The 25,336-nt window shown below is 37.5% G+C and overlaps 1 protein-coding gene across 5 annotated transcripts in view; it reads right to left on the bottom strand.

Moving 5' to 3' along the window:
- Window positions 1–1,761: 1,761 nt before the first annotated feature.
- The window catches only part of MIA2 (MIA SH3 domain ER export factor 2), a 34,888-nt gene continuing 11,313 nt past the window's right edge, over window positions 1,762–25,336 (bottom strand). For 2 of the 5 annotated variants that reach the window (XM_063160332.1, XM_063160330.1), the window contains exons 8-29: window positions 24,175–24,196; window positions 23,969–24,057; window positions 23,510–23,581; window positions 22,731–22,841; window positions 22,328–22,399; window positions 21,802–21,906; window positions 18,224–18,346; window positions 17,535–17,658; window positions 16,666–16,715; window positions 16,393–16,483; window positions 15,034–15,172; window positions 13,310–13,411; window positions 11,941–12,001; window positions 11,627–11,662; window positions 10,632–10,699; window positions 9,891–9,973; window positions 9,404–9,535; window positions 7,744–7,896; window positions 6,273–6,404; window positions 3,764–3,840; window positions 3,111–3,366; window positions 1,762–2,325 (exon numbers count right to left, since the gene is read on the bottom strand). In XM_063160332.1, the coding sequence (XP_063016402.1) occupies window positions 2,177–2,325; window positions 3,111–3,366; window positions 3,764–3,840; window positions 6,273–6,404; window positions 7,744–7,896; window positions 9,404–9,535; window positions 9,891–9,973; window positions 10,632–10,699; window positions 11,627–11,662; window positions 11,941–12,001; window positions 13,310–13,411; window positions 15,034–15,172; window positions 16,393–16,483; window positions 16,666–16,715; window positions 17,535–17,658; window positions 18,224–18,346; window positions 21,802–21,906; window positions 22,328–22,399; window positions 22,731–22,841; window positions 23,510–23,581; window positions 23,969–24,057; window positions 24,175–24,196 (2,247 nt within the window). In that variant the 3' untranslated portion in view covers window positions 1,762–2,176. The remainder of the gene's footprint in view (window positions 2,326–3,110; window positions 3,367–3,763; window positions 3,841–6,272; window positions 6,405–7,743; window positions 7,897–9,403; window positions 9,536–9,890; window positions 9,974–10,631; window positions 10,700–11,626; window positions 11,663–11,940; window positions 12,002–13,309; window positions 13,412–15,033; window positions 15,173–16,392; window positions 16,484–16,665; window positions 16,716–17,534; window positions 17,659–18,223; window positions 18,347–21,801; window positions 21,907–22,327; window positions 22,400–22,730; window positions 22,842–23,509; window positions 23,582–23,968; window positions 24,058–24,174; window positions 24,197–25,336) is intronic. The other 3 variants (XM_063160331.1, XM_063160335.1, XM_063160334.1) reach the window with 3 other exon arrangements.

Here is a 25,336-nt window from a genome sequence, read left to right on the forward strand (position 1 = left end):
CTGCATTTGACAGGTTACCATCTACCTGCTTCCTGTTACATGAACCTGACCTTGCCTCCAAATTTGCAAATAAAATTTTGGACTGCTACTAGGGAGGGGAAAAATGTCTCAAATTATGCCATTCTCTCTGCAGGATGATCCAACCCATGCTTTTCCTGCATTTTCTTAGTTCAGCTAGCTTTCCTTTTGCCTGCAGCTTTCAGTACCATTGTGGGCATAGACTGTTTTGGTGGAGGAAGAATTTTTCAGAGTTAACTTAGAACAAATATTTCACCCACATGGAGAAAATACTGTGTTTGCTCAGAAAACAGAGATACATTCATAAATAGTTTTTGCACCTCCCAGGTGAGTTGGGCAAGGAATGAAAAAGGTTTATGGCAGTGTTATCAGCCCAGGATTTCTGTGCTATACCCTGGTTCTCTGTGCAGGGGCAAGGCTGTATTTGGCAGTTCTGGTTGCTCCTAGGGCTGTTGACAAGGACAAGGGTAAAACTCAGTAATTCCTTTGAGAATCCTTGTGAAGTCTCTCAGGCAAACTCATAACCATCAACTAATTGGCTAAAGCTGATGCAACAGCCACGTTAAACTACATGGTTAATTTATCATGGATGATGCTTTAAAATGTCTGTTGTCAGAATCTGTCATTGAATCACTGGAGTACAAATGCTTAACCTAAATGCTTTGAGGGCTAAACTAGAAGTAGAAGGGATAAAGAAATTGTAGGAGTGAGCCATGGAAGAGTTCTACAGCTGAAACAAGCCAGCGTGGAAACAATGGTAGGAGCAGGAAGACTGAGCTACAAGAGAAAATGCTCTCTTGGCAGACTCTACCTAAGCAATTACAAAAAAAGTGGGCTGGAGTTTTTTTGGTAACTTCTAATTATGGGGTGTGGTGGCTGCATTTACATTAAAGCCTGAAACTGTGTGTTATGTGTGTGTGCATGCAGAGAATGGAGGCTGCTGGTTGAACTGCTGCTGACTTGGGGCTTGCTAAAACCAGTTTGCTTCTTTATCTTAGAGGGTCCCTTACCAAGTGACTGAATCGAGTCCTTACATTATTTTCAAGCTGAAGCCAAACTGTCAGAACAGCCAGCAGCTCCTGGCAGGAATCTTTAGATTGTACAGTCACCAGTGAAAGCTGAGCTGGGCTCTGCCCAGATGCAGCCTGGCACTGGGCAGCCCCGCCCCGCACTGTGCCTGCTGGGACAGCCACTCCTGCCGGGGAAGCACCACGCAGGAACCTGAGGAGGTGAACCAGGTGCCACACCAACTCCTTTCATAGACAAAGACTTATTAATGCTGCAGTTTGCCACTTCCTTCTTGTACTTTTTAATTCTGCTTTTGTCCTGCCCAGCATTTTCCTAATACTGGTGTTAAAACCTGAAACCTAATAAACCAAACTCATGTTGAGACAGTAAAAACACACCCCTCCTACTGATTTGCTGCAGACATGTCTTCAAAAGCAAGGGCTGGGCTGTGCTGGAGCATATCCTAGCTATGACTCCTTGCTCCCAGGTCATAAAAAGCCCCTGTACACATCTTCAATAAACACTACTCCACTCCAGCTTTTGAAGAGTAATGGGACAGTTGCTCAGCTTTTCTGCTGCCTCTTTCCCCTCAGTGTCAAGGCAGGAGAACTGCCACAGTGTAGAGCTTGAGAGCTGAAAGATCACCTAGGAGGCCATTAACAGAGGGGACTCCAGTGGAGAATCATGGTTATTCATCTTTCCCTATCTATTATGCCATGTTACCAGTGACATTGCTTTCATTTTCTGTAGATTTTTATTAACTGTTTCCATTTGTTTTCACATCCTATTCATAAAGAAAGCAGCAAGCATCACTTTTGGCATGCAGAGAGACTCCCTGTACAGCTCAACCAGCACAAAGCAGCTGGACTTTTACAATAAGATTCACATGATTTAATTTTATACACCTCTGAAGAGACTACTCAAGTTAGAAATGTGTAATTTAAAATGACTATTGTACAGTGGAAATCACTTATTCACAATATTCATAGGTATTTAATTCTTTATTTACAAAATACTATCCTGAGAATTTTTCCTATTAAGCTTCAATTTGAGCGAAGTACTTTGTATAGACCTAAGTAACAATGGTTACTTAAGGAAAAATGCCAGTAGGAGAGCACAAAACTGGTTCAGGACATTCCCCAGATGACTGTCAAGTCTCCTGCTGTGGTTCTGGTTCTACAGCTGATGGATTTGAGTGAGATGGTTCAACTCTATTTTCAGGAGGTGGTGGTGGAGGCAAAAATCCAGGTCGTGGAGGTGGATAGTGAGGATAAGGTCTCATTGGAAATGGATTTCTTACTGTGAGAGAATCAGAGTAATGCAGTTAATATCAATCACAACAGCAGACATGTACACCTGCTCCTCCTGCTGGCTTACTGTTCAGCTAGGCCCATCTAACTAGAAGTCACATGTCAGGATCCAAAGAGACAGAGATGCCAGGCAAGAGGAGGGCAAAACCATCACTTTTCTTGGTAGTTACCCACAACAGTCTCAAAGCAGCAGCCAGCCACTGCCAGCTCCTGGGCTGCTGCTGCCCCTTCAGCTTGCCACAGCAACCCTTACACGCCATACCTTACAGGTATTTTCACAGTTCTTTACATGTACTCAGAGAACAGCAAGAGTCTGAAAGAAGTCCTGCAGTCTGATACTTACACCTTGCTCCAGTTGTGCAAACTCCAAGGGAAAACAGTTGTTTTGGGACTGTCCCTTTGCAGGGCACCAGCACACTTCAGAGCCAGAGGATGAAACTTTTAAGATTTATGGAAGATGCAATTTCATAGGAAGAAAAGGATTAAGGTAACCTACCAACTTGCTTTCCTACCCCCCAAAAAGAATCCTTTAGATGCTGAACAGTACGTGTTCCATATTTTCCAGCCAAAGCTAGTATTTGTTACAAGATCAAGATGAGCTGTTGTGAAAAAGGAAGTGTACAACACAACAAACCTCAATCAGAAAAGATGCTCCCTGTTAGCTGAACTAAGCAGTTGTGCAAGTATGCACACATCTACCCCCTGTGGCACCTCAGACCTGCACAAGGCACTCATGCTCATCAGCGAGAAGCAAAGGCTGCTAAGGGCACGTACTTGGCAGCGGAGGGCGCGGAGGGCCGAAGTCTCGTGCTGGAAAGCATTCCCGTGGCCCTGGAAAGCATTCCCGTGGCCCGTAGATGGCAGCAGGAGGAGGGGGAGGAAAAGGAGGGCCTCTCCTCATGAAAGGTACTGGTGGTGCTCTGGGATCCACAGGCATCAGCGGGGGTCTGACTGGAGGGAAAGGTGGGGGTGCAAACCCTGAAGCCACAGCTTCACTTTCAGGTGGCAGCAACTGATCAGGGAGCGAATTCTGCAACACAAGGAAACCAGGAAAGTCAGGGGAGGGAAAGAGAACATCTCCAGTGCCACCAGGCCCACTTTCATGTGGCTGTGACACTAGCTAAGAGCTAGTTCCAACTCTGCCTTAGCTGCAGCAAGATCCTGAGCAAGGCTATCTACATGTACTGACCATATGCTTGAGCATAGTTTCGTCTTTTGGGACAGAATTACTTTTCAACAGGGATTATATTAGTAATACATCAAAGTAATTCACAAGGCAATAATTGTTGTGGCAAAGTATACATATAATTTTATAATTTGCACTGAAGAGTGCAATATAATGTGACCGATGGACTACAGACAAATGTTTCTATGTTTTTGCAGAAAATTAAAGCTTCTTTAAATCAAGCCTCTCTATAGCTACTTACACTAAGGTTAGAATGATCCTTCATCCCCTCTCCACTTGGTTCTGTTCTTGGACTCTGTTCTGAAGATGTCTGTCCATCTGTATGCAAAAGTTTGAAGTTATTCAGTGCTGATCTCTTTCCACTGATTTCAGTATTTTTTTCCTGAAATCAGGATAGACTGGCAATAAAACCAACAGCAAGCAGCAGTTCCATTTCCCCCTCCCTCCCACTAATAAGCCCCATGCTGGCAATGGCTGGGCCATGATATGCTTTTGGCACACAGCTTCACACCAATCCTATTCAAGTATCACTAAAAACAATTCCCTCCTTGGCTCACAAATATCAAGGAAACTTCCAGAACTACATCAGTTTTGGATGAGTAGTCAGAAGAAATTATAATAATGACCATCATCACGATCATCCTCCTCCTCCTCTCATTAGCCTTAATAACTAAAGAGATAAATAGAAACTTCAGTCTTTTTACTTTTAAACTTTGCTAGGAACAAGTATTTTCAATAACAACTACAGAAAACAATTAAAGGAAATTGTCAGAGAGTAGAATCTGACTGGAAATAAATATACTAAATATATACACTAAATACACTTTCTTTAAACAAACAAACAACCTCCCAAATCTGGATTTGAAAAATATTGCTTTCTTATGCTTCAGCTTGAATAGAGATGATTATACTGAAAAAGAACAAACCAAAACAAGCCTTTTAACTAGTGACAGTGTTTTAATGTACATGTTGTATTTCTACTCCTTGAAAGCAAACAAAGCTTTTTTTCTCAAAGAACAGACAGCTCTTTTCAAAAACTCTAAATTACTTGTCATTTCAAGGAGGCCCGGCCTTGTTGATGATATTGTTACTCAATCTAAAACACTTCAACTCCTATGTCACACAAAGAGAATACTCGTGCCTTGATATTTATGTTGCATAACACTTTGCATTTTAGGTCCTTAGAAGTTCCTCACAAACTCTGACAGCCTTTAACTCTTCTTTCTGGCAAGATGCTTCCTGCTCCAGGTACCTCCTCAAGTGAAAAGTTTTCATAGTTTACCACACCATCTTAGGAAAATCCATATTCTTTTGTTCACTTTAAATAACATTTTGATTCTCTCCCTAAGAAATGTAACTTGTTAACTCCACTGAGTAGGAGCCTTGATTTCAGTACTGTGAGACACTCTGCTGTTCTGAAGTCAGATGTGCTGGATGGGCTGTTTTTTTGGTGGTTGGTTTTTTAATTGAATGGCTCTTTTTGGGTTTTGGGTTTTTTTACAAATACTCAGCCAACTCTAGTGAAATTATGTGTCTCTAAAAAGCAACATTCACAAATTCTTAATAAATGCTTGCAACAAAGTTATCCAAAACCGTGTTTCCATTCAAACAGCTCTGAATTGCCCAGAACTGACTACAACGTTTAAAAAAAATTAATTGTTGCTTGGCAGTGACTGAAGAAAGGGGTAAAAAAAGGATACATTAATAAGAACAAAGACAGTGCACCTCTGCTGTCCTTCAGTCAGCTGCCAGGCGCCAGAAGAAAGAGCTCAGTGGAACACGAAGTATCAGAAGGCAGAAGTGAGAAAGCAGAAGGCTTGGGAAGAGGGAAGGTCAGTAGCTGCACAGGAACAGAACTGTCTTCCAGTAAAGAACAACTCCCTGTGAAACCTGAACCTTCAACTTGCAACTACATTCAGCATTCCCAGTTCTCACACACTGTGACACCGAGTAGCAAAAGTTCTCTCTCCTCTGGCCAGAAACGGTGCAAGGGAGATGGCAACTTCCTACTGACCCTGTCAGGAGCTGAGTCCTGGGTGCTGAAGTTTCTGCTGGGAATTTAATGGCTTCACTTCACTGATGAATCAGACACAAGTGACTTACCAGGGCATTACATAAAGATGAAAAATGCTTACTAAGTATGAAGCTCTGTGACCAAACTTTACCTATGAGCTTCTGCCAGATGCCAAGCGTCACAAACTAAAATGTCCATAATTGGCAAATTCAAAACTAGTGGGTCAGTGAAAGGTGTGATTAAACTGGGGCAATTCATTGTGAACTACAAGAAGCTGCCACTATGGTCAACAGTTTGAAGGAAGAGGCCTCTGTGCACCAAGCCAGTGGACACCTGAACATTTGGCTGTTTCTGTTTCACTCTCTGTGAGTCCTAAGCCTTTCTAACTTTACCAGATGGGGTACAGAAATGCAAGTATGGGTTTGTGATGTTTTAATGCTGTGATAAGCCTCATGAGAGGGACCAAAACAGACTCTCAGCCAATTATGAGTGGTTAACACACAGAACAGCGAGGGTAGACCACAAAATACCTTATGACTGCCATTGACAGAATCCTGCCCACCTGACAGCAGGGAGGGCTATTGCTCCAACAGGAAATGGCTGCATCAAGGCCAGCAGGTGTTCAAATGTTTCTTACACAATGGAACTTCACATCTGTAGTAGCTAAAAACCTGTCCTCTTGCCACAGCTTACCATAGGATTTTGCATTCTAGAGTATCATGGAAGCAACTCCCACCTGTTTTATCAAAAGACTGAACATTGTAAGCTCGTAGTTCTGCTGGTCCAGAAAGTCTTCCAGTATTTGGAGGATTAGGGAAAAATCTTTCTTGTCTTCGAGCAGGAAGAGCTGGATCAGCATAAGGCTCACCTAACATTGGAGAAATCACAAAAAGCAGGTCTGTGAAGATGTATTCCTTCCATTTCACACAATTTTAGACCAGGAAGGTTCTCTGAGTATCTTAAGCTCTTGTAAATGTACGAAGTGTCTATTAATCAGGGTGAGCAAACAAATCTTAGATAACACAGAGGAATCCCACCAAGTATATCCAATTGCTTATGTTTCTAAAGAGCTGCAAAAGAAAAAGTTCGTTGATTTTTGGTTTAACTTAGGCAATCATAACTTTCAAAATTCTGCTCTAAGTTATAAACAGAGGGGCCTTGAAACAAAGGTTCAACCTAGCAAAGATGGAAGACAAAATAAGTAACTGTATGTTTTAAGCCATTCTTAGGTAAGAATACTATTTTCCATTATGTTTCATAGTGCTGTAATATGTTTCCACCAACTTGCCAGCATCAGATCTAGCAATCTGTCATGCAGCTACAGGACAAACTGCATCAGTGAGATCCAGGGGCAAGGTGGGCTAAGAGCAAGAAGGAAAGGCCAAGGAAACCAAACTACCTCTCTGCAGGATCCTGTCAACAGACCACACCTGCCAGATGAGAAACTGCATCCTGAGAGGACCTTGAGTTCTCCCACCAGGCTTTCACACGGATCTGTATTGCTTGCTGCAGTAATAACTGAGGTTACCTAATTTTTTTTTTTCTGAACTTGTAACATTTTTTCTTCTTTATTACAGGTACCCAGGAAGGTTGTCCATACCCCAAATTTTTCCTTGAGAAATAATCAGCAGAATTAACTCATCCCTGCTTTCCCTGAGTGGTTAAGTGCATTACAGATGTTTATCTGAAGAAGTGAGAGTGAAGACTGATTTTGCTGCTGTTAATCATTGAAGAGATAGTATCAACAGGAAAACACATGCCAGACAGGATGAATGTACCATGGTACTCCTGTACTATTAATATAAATGGGATTTTTTTGAAAAATAATTTTTTTCGACATTGTCTAATTTTTATTTAAATAAATTAGACTTAAATAAATTTTACTTCTTAAATCTCTTAGTAATTTACTTCTATCCAGCCCATAGAGGTCTTTTAATGCACTAAACAAACTCCCAGTAAAATGATGAAACCAAACAGTTGATTGTCCCTTGATAATACCAATATGTTCTTAAAAGATAGCAGAGAAGTGCAAGTGAATCACACTGTTCAAGAAGAGGAAAAAACTACTATTAAAAAAAGCCAGTTCAGTTGCACGTGCAGGTCCAAGAAAACACTTAATATTTTTAAACCCAAAACAGTTAAATATATAGACTGCAAGTCAGTAACTGCTCTTTTGCATGGATACAGTAGCTAAGCAGAGTTTTTACCTGGTGGAGGCAGAATTATCCTGCGTTCTCTCTCCCAAGGAGGAGACAGGGATCCAGTATCTGATGGTGGTCTGTGGGCATCTGTTAATCTATCGGAATTCAGCTCTCCTCTTTCACTTCCAGCTTCGTACATGGCAGCTGGTCCTCTGGATCCTAATTGAAGAAATGGAGTAATTATTCACCCTTGTGTTTTAAATCCTGTGCCATGGCTCTCCTCATTCAGTCTGGAAACAGTGGAACAGATCATGGAATGCCAGCAGTGCCAGGACACAGGAGGTGCTGGCTCCACGGGGCGCTCGGCTGTTTGCTACCAACCACGAGAAGGGTTCCAAGGTGGGCAGTGACGAGCCTTAGCTCAGTAACAGCACAGAGGACCTGCAAGGCTTCTGAAAAACTCATCACTGTACAAGTTTCAGTTTATGTGAACCAGACACCAGCACCCTCATGATAAATAATCTTCTCAGTGATAAAAACCTGCTGCTAATCAAACTAGCAATTAGCATGCTGAGAGTTAATATCAGTATCATAAAACATCCATCTGCATTCAACACTCTTCTGGTTATAATTCTTTATTCAAGAAGAAGGAAAAAAGCCAAACCAAAAAATCCAAACCTAATAAAAAAAATCCTCTAAGGCCAGGTCAACACATAATCAAGTGCAATAAGAACCGTAAAAACGAGTGATTTTAGATGGCAAGCTTCCTCTAAAACAGACTGGGTCTGAAAAATTACAAATATACTGAATTCTGCTATCATTCCCTAGATCTCCATGCTATAATGCAATCTAAAACTTGAAGCCATTGTGTGTCTTGTGCACTCTGAGATAAGTACTCTAATTGCACTTACTGAAATACTTATAGAATAGAAATTTAGACATATTTCCCACTAATTAAGTAGAGGCTTCAGTGGGTGCAACGGTAAAAATAAATTAATTATTACCTGTAACAGATGTTGAACTTCACTCTACAGAGCATTTACCTACACTGCTTCCATCAGCATAAGAAATATTAATGGAGGGTATTTTTCTTCCCTTACAACCCATGCTACCCCAGCTTACTTTCACCTGTTCTGGAATTTCTGAATTGTACTCCTTACACACAACCCTCTTGGTCCCTTCTATCAGTAGGGAAGAAACACTCTCTATGTATGATGCCTACTTCAAATTTAGAACAAAGGGAAGGGAGACAAATTACTGAACCAGTAACTTTCTAATACCACAACCTCCAATAAAACTGCCTCATGTTTTTGACAACATTCTCTGACAGACTGTAGACCAATTAGATGGAAGGGGTGCTATTCTTTCTTCAGAAAAATAATTTACTCCTTTTTACTTTACAATCACACTTATTTCAGCAGAATCCCATCTGTCCAAGAAAGAAAAGATAAGGGATAAGTCTGGCTTTTTACTTCTCTTAATTTATGCTTCTAAAATGAATCCACTGACCAACCTACCAAAAAAACTAGATTTCCAATTCCACTGTTACACATTAAAAAGCTTTAGAAGCAAGCTGTAAGCAGGAAGAGTTTGTTCAATTAACTGTTGATGTTGAATTGGTTGTTTTAATACTTTTTGTCACTAACAAGAGGAAAAGGTGTGACAGGTTTATAGGAGAGGAGAGAGAAATCCAGAATAGATACATTTTCAAGTTTAAGAATTGTACCTCTTCCTCCTCCTCCACCTGGAAGCATAGGTGAAAGCCTTAAAGGACCCTCCAATAAAGTTGGAGGGGAAAGAAAAGCTCTTGTTTCAGATGAAGGCCGGCCCATTGGTGAGGGTCCATATGGGGAATGCTCTGGAACAGTTAAAACAAAATACTCAAGTTCACAATACTTAGTTTAACAACTGCATAAATAACTTCTCATGTGAAGTTAAAAACTAAACTGTGTAACTAAAATGAAAACTGTGCTCTTATTACCATGCATAACATATTCCCAGTCTACTCTCATCAAAAATACAAATGCTCTTAGTCTCAACAAAATACTTGATGTGACCTAGAGTCACTTATGACCCAATTATTTTTTTTAAATGACTGGTATTGTACATACACATGGCCAAGATAGTTTTCAAACAATTAAATATGTGTGGTCTTGGGAAACAAAACCATAAACCAAAAGAATTAGGCTCTATTTTACAATTCAATACTGTACCTCTGCCAAATGGTCTCATTGGAATATCAAGAGCATAAGGGTCTTTTTCTAAAAGTTCAAGTTTAAATTCTGCTTCAGTTAATCTGCAAAGAGACAACAAATAAGTAGTAAGTGACTAATAAATGCAAAAGCTTTCCCAGACTACACTGTTTACTGCCAGGCTTTCTACCTAACTGGTTAATGAAGCAAGGTATTTTATTTCCTAAATAAATATGACAAAGGTTGTCACAGTACTCTGAACTTATGCCTGACAGTATTTCTCTATGCTGCTGTGTTTAAACTGTAATTCAGAAGTTGAAGTTGCATTTTAGATGTCACATTCTTAATATGACATCACTCTACTGCCCTCCAAGTGTGAGTTAACCTCACACCTGAAAGTTCCCCTCAGTGACCACCGTTAGTTCAGCATTAACTTCTGAGATAAGCTGTGAAATCATTTTACTAACTTAAAACAAACAAGCAAACAAACAACCCCCCCCTCCCCCCCAACATTTGTGTTCTAGTACTACATTCTGCTTCTTTCCCCAGGTATTTCAATACTTCACATAGTTCCTCAGTTCTTACTTTCTTGCATGTCATAATTACAGGAAAGTTCAAGTGACTCCCCTTCTTTCAGAACTCAGACACTGTGATCTCTCTGCTGTATTTGGGCCACAATACATTAACAGAAAACATCAATCTGCCTAAATCCAACACATGCCAAACTGCATTTGTTTAGGAGTGGAGAAGAACTGCACTTACTTTTGTCTGTTATGTGCATTTTCTTTTTTTATATCATTGAGGTGTCTTTCAGCTGCTCGGGCTGTCAGCTTTGGGAAAGGACAAAAACCAGGCTTAGATATTGCTATTTTTTGATTAAATGCTTCATAAATATGACAATTCCTAGGTCCAAGACATTTTATGTGAAGTGTATAAATTGCATTTTCGCAAGAGAGGACTCATATATGGAGCCTCACATATGTCAGCAAATTATATTAGCAGCTCTAAAACTCAAATTTTGGAGGAATGATAAGGCTTTCCTGCAGGTTCTTAAAACTTCAGAAATTGAATTCTTTGGTTACACCTGCTTTGAAGCATTTACAGAAGATCTGAAGTCTCAAATTCTATGTAAGAATTTTATAATTTTTGTATTTTAAAATCAGATAGATAAAATCTCTGGAATTATGACCACAAAGCATCATAGCTTTTAGCAGGATTTTATCTCAGACATTCTGCGAAAGTGAAGAATGTATTAGTCAGGAGATAGTTTAAATTTTCCTGTTTGGAAAAAAAGGCAAAAACAAATTTTGTGGAAACATTGTTAGGAAGCTGTCAATGGAACATACTGTTCTGACAGGACATAATGTGTTCTACTTGTACATAAAAGAAGTGAAGTACACCCAAAGAAAATATCAAAATGGCATTGAAACAAGGCCAAAAGCTTTCATTATTAGCAAAATGTCACACATTTGTTATATGGTGTCATGTTCTTCCAGCAGATTTATTGCTATAACAAATGGTATAATATTATCATTCTACTGTGTTCATAAGTATCCAGTTTAATTTCTCCAACTATTTTATATAATAGAAGTGTTTTCAACATGCTTTTGTGTATTTATGCAAGAAATATGTTTCAAAGTGAAAGGTTAGAGATAATGTTGATGATCTGTTTTTAGTATGAACCAAAAGGTGATAAAGCAAACTTTTCAAATAATGAAAATGCAGAAAACACAGAAAATGCAGTATTTGGAACTTACCCAATTATCATGAGCTTTTTTCTCATGTGAAGTAATCTGTGAAGGAGAGATTAATTATTCACCTAGACCCCAAAACTTAGGATTATATGCTCTTTTTATAAATTTAATGTGTGTGGGCAATTTATAAGGAGGTGCCTAAACTGAAAATTCAACTTTATTGGAAAGTTATCTGGTGAGAGGGAGGGGGAGGCAAAATTAGACACCCAACAAAGCCAAGCCAAGCCAAACAGAGTTCACAAGCTAACAGCAAGTGGTATTCCAGTTGCAGTAAATCCCTCCTGCTGGGATGGATGTAGTCACACAGCACAAAATACCTGATTCTCATAAGAGCGAATGGTTCTCTCCAGCTCCTCTTCCAGGTCCTTTGCTCGCTCTCTGTAACAAAATGAGAATTTACGATATTGTAATAAAACGTGCAGGAAAGTTTGGAATACAATAAACTCACAACAAACAAGGTGTAATTGAGATTTTTTTAAATCCAAAAGACAGTATTGTCACTTAGGCCCATGGGACATAAAAAATTATACTAACAGTGGAAATTCTAGCCTTACATTTGAGGCAAACAGGGATGCAAACAAGAGAACAGAACCCAAAGCCCAACACACCCCCAAGTTTTCAGTGGTTTGTGATGTTTCCAGCATAAAGGCTGTCCTTCCTCACATGCCCTAGCAGCCAGCCTCAGCCAGCTCAGCACAGGAACTGATGTGGCTGGAGCACCACACTGTCACAGGCAGCCCTGAGGGACAGGCACCTGCACTGAAGTTACTTCAAGACCACATGTCTGATGCCACCTTTGCTGCCAGCTGCCCGTGCACAGCCTCTCTGGGTTCTACACTTTCTCAGCAGGTGGGACAAAGACACAGACAATGCTTGGTTATACTCAATTTGCAATATTAATACTATCTTTAAAATTAGGATGCCTACAAAATGCATGTTCTGGATAAATCAGGAAGAGTGAATTCTGTCTTCCTGTATGGATAGTGAAGAATGTCCACAAAGAAGAAGTATTCATCACTACTGTTCAGTCAGGCCTAACTAACTGAACCATACCCCCATAAACACTGAAGTAAAATGGCAAATATACATTACATATTGAAAAATTATGCCACAGTGACAGGAAATGCAGAAAAAACCCAGAGGTACACAGCTGGTGTAACAAAAACCAGAGCAAAGCAGTTAGGAAACAGCTACAGCAAATATTCACCCCCGACAATATTTTAGTAAATAATTTCTAAGCAACAGGACTATCTGAAAAGCTTTGAGAAATAGAAACAGAATACTACAATTATACAGCAGAAATGTTAGCTCTGTATGAAAACTGAACATTCCATATATTTCACAACATTCTCTTAACTTTTTATTTTTAGCTTTGTTCATTAAGGAGAACTAGATTAGAGACCCCCTTCTACCACACCATTAAAGCTACTGTATCAGCACAATTAGGATTCTAATGGAAGAGCAGATGCCATAATCTTTAACACCCAAATGTTTTAATATTTTAACTTTTTTAAAACGTAAAACCACCCATAGTCTGTATTATTACACACAAACCAGTGTCTAACACACATACACCACAAAGAAACTGGAAGAAAATACATTTGCTTATGCTATTTTTTTAAAATTCTTTATTGCACTTTCTTCACTTTGGAACAAGTGATTACAACAACGAAAATCTGCAATTACCTGTAGCTGTTAAGTTCTTCAGCAGCATGAATAATTTTTTCATCTACTTTAGAAAGCTTTTCTTCCTTCTGTAGACGTTCCCTCTCTTCTACTGTCAACTTCCTTTAAACAAAATTCAAAATTATGGTTAATTTTGTTTCAAGTCAACAATTTTGAAAGCAGCCACAAATCATATCAAACAAACTAAAACCCAAACTACACTAACAGTCAGAGATTTGTTCTGGTATTTTCTAAAAATAATTTTCTAGAGGAAAAAAAGAATGCTACTAGCAATTAAAAAAAAAAAAAAGAAGTCTTTCCAGGTCCTCCTTTTTTATCCTAATGCCTTATTGGGCATTACAGAAGAAAAAAAGGACTCATGCATAAGATAGTTCTGCAAAACACACATGGATACCACTGCTGAGTACAGCCCTGAATGGATAAACTGGACATTTTCCTGTGAACAGCAGCTCTTAACAATCAAGCTGTCTAAATCATAGATCTTGTGAACATGATTTAAATTTATTTTCTACTCAATCTTCGTTTCCTACTTTATCATTTTCCCTGTTTGAACAGATTCAATTTTTAAACATTGCCTTAATTAATTCTAAGGGTTTTTTTTCTACTGCTACATCACCCCACCTGCTTCTCCCCACTCCTTTTTGGCTTTTCTAAAATTCTTTGATAAGCAGTGTACATTTGCTGAGTTTTAGTGAGGTTATTTTTAAATACCACCCACACAGTCTGCTTTCTGCCTGCTTATTGTATCTTTTTTTTTTAACAGGTTCCTTCCCACTCCCTCCCTGTTCTTTTTCAAAAAATCAAAATACTAACGCAGTGATTTCTAGGATTTATTGCATCTACAAAGATGCTAAATATCTACACAAAGATACATGCTACAGAGCAGATTACTGAAAGTAATACTTCAAAAAGGTCCTGCACACTGCTCAGTACAGGATCTAGTCTTGCGCTGATTCTCTTGCTGCTTTCAAGATTACGCCCACCCTTTGAAGAAATAATTTCTGATTAGTAAAACTAATTTTACACATGGCCTAAAGTGATGCCCTCTGCTGCCACACACATACACACACACACTCCTGAAGGTTACCACATGCCCTGGACCAATCAACTTTAATTTCTAGTCCTAAACATATTTCTGATTTCAATCACTAGGTCATAATCCCTACTAACATTCTGACTGTGAGGCAGATAGTACAGTCTTCATCTCCTGGTTTTCCTGGTGAGGAAAGCCTGATTCACAAGGGTTCTATATGGCTTACCACCAAGAGCTTGCCTATGTTGTGTTTAGTTTTATATATATCTTGTCATTCCTCTCACATTCCTTGCTATATTATATAAAATATATCTCACAGTTAAAGCACCTACTTATTTTCTTTCAGCAACTTTGACACATGTATTACATCAAATAATAATTCAATTAAAGAAATAATAATCAAGCTGTCCTACTTTAATTGCCTTATTTCACAGATTAAAAATCTGTTACTTTGTTTCTGTACTTGCTTGTGGTAAAGTCCTAAAATGAACTGGTTCATGCAAACAGTTTCTATAAACTTCTGTAAACACAAATGTGCATGAAAGTGTAATAAATTGTCTACACAATTCAGAAAATTCTGGAAAGCAGTATGCAAACTTTCAATAATTTTCAGTCTCCCAAATCAGAGTTACATTCAAATCAAACAGCATTGAAGATAAGAAGCGTTCAAGATAAGAAGAGGAACCAGCACCTGTGTAGTTTCATTTCATTCTCTTGATAAAGCTCAGTCATTACTTTAAGCTTCTGCTGAAGCTTTTGAACTTCGCTTTCAAAAGATTCATTTTCAGACTGCAAGGAAGCTTGCTGGCTTTGGAGGGTTTCTATGCGTTCTGTCAAAAGTAGAGATAATTATACTGGGATAACACATTGGCAATATTTCAGTACACAAAAGTCTGTAAAAACCTTTGATTCTATGTTGATTTAGTGACATAAGATACAAAGGTAACATATTTCAATATATGACACAAAATGAGAAACCATCAATTATACTCTCTACCTGCCACAAAGTGCAGCCCTGTGTGTGTGTCAGGCCTTTGCTCTAAACCACGTAACTTCTTTGAAAACAACACAGTTTTGTAATTCAGAATCTACATTTTCATTTAGGGCTCTTACTATTGCAATTACTTGACTGAAGGAGTACAACCAGCACCACCACACGCTCTTGCAGACATACCTATACGAGGTCCTCCTCAACAGCCTGAATGGGTAACTCAGATTTGTCAAACTACCTTTATCTTTCCAAATTGAATTCAAAATCATGTTTCTTTTCCTATTTATTATTCCTGTGCCTCTTTTCAAGAAATATAACAAAGCTTCAAGTAAGTTTGAACATCTTCATGGGACAGAGCTACAGTCAATTTGGAGAACTCATCAGCACAAGGAACACATTTAAAGGACTGTTAAGAAACTGAAAAATACAGTCTGACAGAGCATTTCACATTTAACCCAAATAACAAAGCCATACATTCACAAGTGATGGCTACTCTGCCAGCTATAATTTTGAAAGCAATAGCTAATTACAGGTTTTAATTTGAACTTGAGTTGTTTTCATTTCATAAGGTTTAATTCACTATGTCCTACACAACAGAGGAAAAGAAACAGAGCAAGATGTTTTTAAGTTCAATTCTCTAAATGCAGTATTTTATATTTTAAGGACTGAGCTTGCACCCATTACAAACTAACTATAATTAAGCTACCCTTTTAATAGATGGTTTTAAAATTTAGAATAAAACTTCACTGTTTCATGTCCAGAAATTATGTAAAGAAGGTATTATGTATTTATTAACATTACTTTGCTCTTGTATTTTAAGATTCTATAGCTAACTTTATAGTTACAGAATATTCCAACAGAGTGCAACCAAATTACGACTTTGATTGCTCCACATCTAAAATCATGTCTTTAAAATAGCTAAGCAACTTAAAAATTAATTTTAAAAATCAAGTAGTTATTACTGTAAACTTAATTCAGTTTTTACTGGAATTAATACTTGCAGTCTGTAACACCATTTTACCAAAGCAGCATCTTAAAGGCAAAATAGAATTTAATTACCCATAAGTTCTTCTTTAGCTTTATTTTCATCAGACAGTTTTGAATACATTTGATCTCTTTCTGCTTCCATGGTCTTTAAACAAGCATTTAACTACAATCAAGATTGAAAAAAAAGGAGAACATTATAAGATTACAAGATTAAGAAAGTGCTTGCATGGAAAAATACCTAATTAAACTTTAAAATATGCTAAACTCTGATACTGGTATTACCAGAATAACTACATATTAGTTAGTTTCCCCTCTTCTACCCACAAGCTTCTTAAAATCACGTACCTTTGCAGCATAGATCAATTTCTTTACAGTTCGTTTTTGCTCATCATCTGCTTGAAGGAATAGAACAATAAATCATGTAAAAAGCATGAAAGGGTTTGTGACAGGGATTATTGCTATTATTTGGTTTTTGTACAAGAGCAATGCCAACATACAACATAGGTATGCTAACAACAGGCACAGCATACTTGGAGGATAAAGGAGCAAAACCAAAGCAGGGGTGTGAGTAGAAGATATGCCATTGTAGTGCTTTGTTTGCCAGTCAATCACAACTCAGACTGGTCATGCTAACAGTGAGATGCTGAATACACACTCCAAGATTGATGGGCTTGTGCCCTGTGGTACCATCAGTACCAGCACAAAAAGAAGCTGCAGCAAGAAAGAGGAGGAAGAAGAGCTTTTCTGTGTTGCTGTTTAAGGGGACTCACATCTACACCCTTAGATGACACTGCTACCACACTGCCTGCAACAAGCAACACCTCTGTAAGGATAAGGAAGAAAAAATTAGGCTCTAAGGACCCTCACTACTACTGCTGGGAGGAACTTGAAGAATAAATAAAAGCAAGATTTCCACCTAGAAATGCCACAAAGTCACTGCTTAATATAGAGACATGTACTGCAGAATTCTGCAAGAGACTGACCCCTGAGTCTTTACATTGCTCTATGACAGTCTGTATGCCACACAGTGCTGAACAGGAAAATAGGTTGCTATTCCAGAGATGTCCAAGCATCAGTTAACTGTCCAACATGAATGACATTGGGTATGATTTAAAAATCTGACTTCTACAAAGCTAATCTTGCAACTTTCCTGGCAGTTAGTCAGTTCTGTACTTCTAAAACATCTGTTAAATATTTAAATAGGGAAACCATACCTAAGGGCTCTCCACTCTCTGTTTCCCCCTTTATATCTGTGTCCCAGTGGTTGTCTTCAGTGTCACCATCTTCTTGTATTGCTGAACTCCAGTCTTTCATGTTCAGTATGTATTGTGTCAGTGACTAAGAAAAAGCACACAAGAACCTCACAACCAAATAAAAGCAATGAAAATGTAGCTATCATTACAATTACTTTCTAAGATTTCTGTCCTTTATTTAGTTCCCTTAGTAGATTAAGTCAGGCCCACATACAAGATTCTAGATGCCTGATAACACTTTTTCTATCAAAGCACGTATTTGCAGGTCAACAGGCACATCCTTGTGAAGAATTTTCAGAGAGCTCTAAGCATGGATGATTTTAGTGTGGCTTGTATATGTAAGGTACACAACTATAAGAATATACACTCAAGTTCCACACTACAAACTGGGGACAGGGGGAAAAGCCAATACTCTATCAGAACTAAACGAGTTTTTCCTTAGTTGTCTTTATCAGACAGCTCCATTGTGTTGCTAAGCAACCTTTTTTTGCTTAGCCAGAAACATTACATTAGAGAATAGAGACAGCAAACAAAAGCCCCAAACAGTGTAAGGCATATTAAGACAAAGAGAGGTTGTCAGGCTTTCTTGGAACTCTATGATTAGCATCAGTCTGAATAATTTGATTCAATCCTAAATGTCATAATTTTACCTTGATTTGGCTCTCTTTATTTTTCAAAACTTCTTCTACATCTGTTTTAGAAGACTCAAACATCTTTGTTTGTTCATTTAGTTCACTAAGTCGTTCACCCCATCCTTCAGCTTCTTGTAAAAGCTAAAAAGGGAAATACCAGATTAGTGTGACTGCCTACAAAACCAAGAATTGAGGATAAATAGCACTGAGCCTGTTACAGGTATTGGCTACACATAAGTGGGACTTAAACCTCTCACCCACCAGTAAGAATTAACAGAGATAAGAGCACAAGAAAGTTAGCCAAAGAGTTGAAAATTAAGACTTCTATGTTTAGTTCAGTAGCTTTAGCTGCTACAGCTGTCCATTGTAATTAGTTGTTAGGATATTTTGAAGCATTTATAGCACATGTTTAGTTTATTCCACTGAAGTTTAAAAACCTTGATGTGACAATAGCAATGAATATAAAATAGTGACAATTTATTTAACAATGACATACACTGGAGAATGGATGGAAAACACACCCCAATAGGAATACACACTTCTGAAATGGTGCCTATGCCTTTTCAACTTAGTCAAAGAAATAAGGGAAAACAGGAAGCTTTTAGGCAGTTATTTATAGTCATGTGAATTACAAAACTGTACTATTTCTCTTCCTCCATACCTCTTGAAGTAGTTTTAAAATATTATTTTAAGAAAGCTTCCCCATTAATGAAAGTCACAGCTGAGTGTAATCAACACCTACTAGTATGTACCTCTGCAATTGACTCTGCTTAACTAAAATGATAGGTAGGTTCCAAGATTACATTTTACAGATATTCCTTAGTAAAATCTCATTTCACAAAAATATTTTACTGAGTAAAGGGATTAGAACACCTTATCACCAGCTATTAAAAATAACCACTGCAACAAATTAACTCATGACATTGTGAGAACAAAATTGAACAGATGCAAATTTCTGTTAAAAAAAAGACTTCTTCTGCCTGAAGTTGCAGAACAGGCTATCAGTATAAGAGCAGTAGAAGTACAGAAAAGAGTAACTAAGTTGAGCAAGAAGAACATAACAGGCAGTTGTACTAAAAATACAACCAGAAAATGGTAATTAAACAGGGGAACTGCCATGCAAATAGATAAGCAAGCTTGAACACTACTTATCAAAGAGAAACCACACAGCACAGAACCAAAGGTATGTGACTAGAATTGAATTAACACACATTGCCCCTTGGCACACAATTGCACTTTCCAAGCCATAAAAGCCACGTATGAATTTGCAGCATCATGCAAACAACATATTAGAGATTAGAAAACATACACAGACAACTATTTTTATCATTTCCATCATCAAAAGGTGACTTTTAAGAGATTTCTTCTTCATGAAGCCAAAGAGAAAATAAATTTACATGACTTTATACACCTGTAAGAATTACAATAAAGAGAAACAGCAAGGATTTGCAATGAGCTAAAGCAATATATATTTCCAATGATCCTGAAGAAGAAAAACAAACCAACAAAACAGCAAAGCACAGAAGTTCATTAACACTTCCCTTGTTCAACCTAAAAGGCCCAATCCTCTCTCTGACACATCACAAACCTGAAACAGCACATCTCCTATAAAGTTTAAGCTATGATGTGCCAGAAGATTATGACCCATTTATGCAAACAGAGGAAGAAAGGACTCTAGTTTCTGTGAACAAATAACACCTTTGTTACCTTTGGAGCATATGTGAAATTCCATCTTTGAAAAAAAAAGTAAGAAACAAAAACCAAGTAGGATATGTATATTCTGATACAGTAAACTAACACTCAATTAGAAAGCACCTCAGAAATGAGAACACAAATAAATAAAGCAGACACTTTCTCTTTTTTCCTTACCAGGTTCCAGCAACAAATAACATTAGATTATTTATCTACTAAAAAGCACAACAAACTACAATATGCACAAATGTTCTCAAGCTACTAAAAACTGCAACAAACCTCAGTTAACAACAAAGTATAGCAATTAATCCTCAATAATGTGGTTAAGGAAATAGTTATACCCAGGTTGTTTTATCTGGAAGGAATACAAACCAACTTTTTTTCATCTAGGAATGTGGCAGTTAAACACTGAAAATTGTTTTTACTGATTTTTCCCCCCCTGGTTTTCCTTGATGTAAAATGATTGCCTAAGAAATACAGGCAATTGCCAGCACTTACTATTATCTTTCTCTAAGTACTATTTTTTTTACTTTATAAAAAGGAAGGAAAGTGAAGATTTTTGTCACACACAAATAATTGGATTATTTCTATTTGAACCCAAGAAATGACCATGGGGGGGGGAAAGAAAACTCCTCTCTATTAAAAAATTTATGTATTGCTTCTCAAAATGTATTACATAAGAATACTGTCACGTTTGAAACACAGCACTGAGACCAGACCCTTCCTCCTCACAAAAACGAAGAGGATGTAGAGATTAGAAAAAAAAAAAGACTCTTCAAAGCATATAATTCTCAAGTAACTTAATCTCACATTTATAACAGTCAAATCCACTGCTTCTCCACCCACAGCTCTTAATAAAACTGTCTTTGTTTTTTGCTAATCACAAACATAGACTGCTTCTAGAATTAGGGAAAAAGACCAAGTTTTACTAACAGAGTTGTGCAGAACTGAAATATTCCTCCTGCAAAAAAAAAATTTATTTCATGTATCCTTTTCTTTTCTCCTGAACCACTAAGTTTGACATACACCATGTTTTGACAGAGAGGACTAAAGCACTCCCCAGCTTTTTATAAGACTGCTAAAAACCAACAGGCCTGTACTTCCACTCCCACCACTACTCTTTCCCCCATGCAAATATCTATCAGGTTATTCCTCAGACAACAGGGTGATAATATCTCTCGGATCACCAATCAGTCAGGAAAATAAGCACATATCCATTAAAACTACAATAAACCACCTCAAACCAACATTACACAGAACATTAAACATTCATAGAAAATATCTATTTATTAGGAAAAAAGAAGTAGCTGCACTGTAAAACAACTATTGCATATACTAAATATTTTAAAATATTCAGTGTTCTTTGTGATCTGGCTACAGCACTGAGGAAAATAGACAATTAAATTTGGGAAGTAACAATCTTTTCTGTTCCTCTCTATTACATACCTGACTTTCAATTAATACATCTACAGTGGTACCACAGTATGTTTTTTACCTGTCTTCAGAATACTCTGCAATTCCTCAATTTCCTTCGTTTTCTAGGCCAAGTAAAAGAATTTTCTCTCTGCCTCTGTAGAAAATCTTAGCAGTGGACTTGTTCAGGTATTCCTGCTTTCCAACAGGTCTCAGCAAAGTTCTTACCAGAATTATATTACCACATGCTCTCCTTCCAGTGAGCTCCATGCATGATTCCCCACAAACTGTAACTACTGCATTTCTTTTAAAACACAATTATTTTATACAAACATAAAATTGTTTTAAAAACCATGTCCTCTTCCCCATTCCATTTGCTAAAACACACAAGAGGTTAGTACAATTGTTGAGGATGAGCTCTTTGGAGAAACCATATTTATCAGTATCATAGGAAAACACAGTATTTCTAAGGATGACTAGGAAGAACCTACCTGTTTCTCACTTTCCTGGAGATGGCTGTTTTCATCTACTGCATCTTGAACAGATGTCTTGAGTCTCTCAGTATTAATCTGATATACTTTTAGGGTGGACTTGGCCTAAATGAAATTAAAAAGTCTGTGGCTTAAATGGTATTGGTGAAGATATAGGCAGGGTCATGATGGTATTACCAGACTTGTCTTAGGTTTTCTGGCTGGGCTACATATATATTGTCACATTTTCTCTACAATTTCAACAGTTTTTGCTGATTGTAGTTTTACATTCAGCAAAATTTCATTGAGGAGTAAGAAAACTAAGAAAAGACAAGGTAACTACTTCTCAATAAATGCCAATCACTATATGAAATTAAAAGTTGCTCAATCAAGCCAGACCAAAGTACTAAGCTTTACAAACTCTTTTGGTTTACACAGCATATGATCTCTGCACCTCTAACAGAAAAAAAAAATTAAAGCAGTAACTACGTGGCAAACATAGAAATTGCAAAGATTTGAAAACAGAAACTATAAAGGTTAGACATACCTCATCAATTTGTGACTGGATAGATTTTTCTTCATTCTCTAAAGACTCCACTTTCTCCTGAATTTCAGCCACCTGAAAATTATTAGTTGTCATACACCTTCTTTCACATATTTGATTGACAATGTCTAGGCAATTGATAAAATTATTTTTATTTATAAACTGAGAAAGTTCTACTGCTGAGTCAGTAAAAATGTGTGTAGAACCATGTTGCAACAAAACTGGCTTTTCTTCTTTTGACTATTTTCCTTTATCATTTTTCTAATGTTACAGGGAAGACAAAATGGAAAATGTAGTTTTTATTTCAGAACACACAAAGGAAATAGTTTGTCTTATCTGCAGAGATTTTTTTCTGTGAGAACTTTTTCTTAAATGAATAGAAAGAAAGGATTCTACTTATTCTTACCAAGGTATCACTTTCCAAGTGCTTTGATTTTTCTTCTTCCAGTTCTTTTTCTAGATTCTCTATTTCCTCGTTGAGTTTCAAGTTTGACTTGTTCAGCTTTTCATGCATTTCCTAAATCAAGTTGGTTTGAGTGTTAATAAAACATGTGATATTAACTACATATGAAGACAATAAGTATATTTTAAATATGACAGAAAAGTATGTTTTACTCAAATACTCTAGAGACTCCAGCATGAAGAAAAACTGTAAGAATTAGCTCTGCAGGATCTGAGGTGAAAATGAAATAAACCTACTTGCTTTTTTTAACATTAATTTTATAGAGCCTTGGGTATTTGATTCACTTATCCAGAACTCTTTTACAAATATATTCTCAGTTTGGGGGATATAAACAATGTAGTGGTAATTTTTCTTTAAAACTGTGCACCCGTAGACTGTGGAAATTATTTGAATTAGATAAGGTGAGGGAAAAAATCATGCACTACCCTCTCTCCTGGAAATGGGAACAATTTACTCCTTAAATATTGTCCAATATGCCATTTGTTCTAGTATTACTCATCCTCAATGCAATTGTTAAAAAAGGCTTCTCTTAATTTAAAGGCTTTGATTTTAAGTCATTTTCAGTAACCCAATTAAAACTATTGTGTTGGAGTTTTTGGGTTTGCCTGACTTTTTTGTTATTGTTTTTACTTAGTTTGTTTGGGTATTTTTTAATATGGGCCACATTTTTGCTAAAATACTGCCTTATATTGTAGAAGCAACAATTTCCATTAATCTTTTACCTCAATAAAAGATGCATCTGTTGATTCTTTCAGAGTGTTACCATCCTTCAGAGACAATTGTAAATCTTCAAACTGAAAAGGAATTACTTTATATCAGAATATAGGTAAATAATTGACTAAATACTAGCATTAATTTGGAATGCTCTGAAACACAGACATCACCTAAATATTCACAAATGCACCTTGCTGGAAATCAGGAAAGCCTTAACCCTACTACACTATCCCAGTGATATAAACAAAAAAATATGACATCTTGAAGTGGATTCCAGTGAAATATATAATACTGATAGTTTGAACTCAGAACTTGCTAACACCTTAACTGCTCTTAAAGACAGTGACAGAAAAAAGCATTTGAAGAATCCCTTTGTAAGCTTTAAAACATCTTACTTTTCTAAAAGTTAATACTTTACTGGATAGAATCCATTCCTACAACACATCTGAATAAATGAGGACTGTTACCTCTTTTTTGCAGAGGCTGAGTTTTTCAAGAATTTTGCATTTTTCTTCAACTAGTTCAGCAACTTTATTGGCAAGCTGTTTTTCCCTTCCTAAAAAGTGAAAGACAAGCAAATGTTGCATCATCCAAATAATTAAAGGTGAAAAAAGAAAGAATAAAGCCACATTCCAGAGAAATATGAAAAATTAAGTATCAAAAATAAGCTTACCTACATAAAGTCGACTTCTAACCTGGAAAAAAGAGAATAAATATTGAAAATGTCTGATCAACTACTCTGACATATTATCTGAAAACTGATCTTTTAAGCTGTGATTCCATGCCAAGTTTAACCATGGAACTTAAAAAAGGAATATAAATATGGCTCCTACTAAAAGCAGGCAATCATATCTGCTGCTCTCACCCCCTCCATGTCTGTGTGTTTGCCCTGTCCTTCTCCCACTCTTATCAGACAAAAGAGGGGAAAGGAGATTAGTTTTCACCTGGATCACTTTAATAACACACCTTTGCATATTCACCACATAGAACACAGTCAGAAAAGTAGGAAAAGGAAGGGAGGGGAAAGCTCCACACTGAGCTCAGATTTCCTATTGGGAAAGATCTCTCACACATTACAACACACAACAGCTAAAGCTGCAGTAAGGTACAACCTGATGGGCATCCTTCAAGTGCCAAGTGAGCAGCTGCCACATAGGGTCTAGCGCACTAGAATCAAAATCTAACAAACTGCAGGGCAAAATCTGTCACAAATGGCCTCTACAAGGATGCAGAACTTGGCTGAACCCACAGAACTGTTACAACACAGCATTTCTCTCACAGCTGGGCCTGGGTCATGTGCCTAATGTAACAATGGGGCCCTCAGATCTTCCCTGTTTCCTCCTAATTTAAAGCTAAGGAGCCCAAATAAAGAAAAAAGGGTAAGAAAGTTGTAAGCATGCTTTTATCCTATCATCCCCAATGGATGGTTAGTTACTCCATTACTTTTCAGTGACCATCAATTCTTCAAGGAGCAGCCAGTGCAGTTCTAAGTATGTTTGACTGACAAAGCTATCAATAACTTCTGTAATATCTCCTGCCTTAAGTGGCATGTGCAGGAAGAAAACAATACCAGGTTAGCTTGCTTGCATGATTTCAGCTCAAATGCCTTTTGTATCACCCAGAGGGATGCCTCTAAACACTAATACCCTTACAGAGAAGGTCAGTTCACGTTAAAATCCTAAAAATGCAGTTGCTCATAACTGAAAAACTAACCAGTCTTAAAACATGAGTGTCATTACACCTACTACCCAAATCACAATGACTGTATGAGAGTATGTGAAAAATGGGAAGAAGTTTAGAATACTGAATTACAGATACTGACCCCATTTCCGTAG

This window comes from Melospiza melodia, chromosome 6, assembly GCF_035770615.1.
Source record: "Melospiza melodia melodia isolate bMelMel2 chromosome 6, bMelMel2.pri, whole genome shotgun sequence".
Classification (NCBI taxonomy): Eukaryota; Metazoa; Chordata; class Aves; order Passeriformes; family Passerellidae; genus Melospiza; species Melospiza melodia.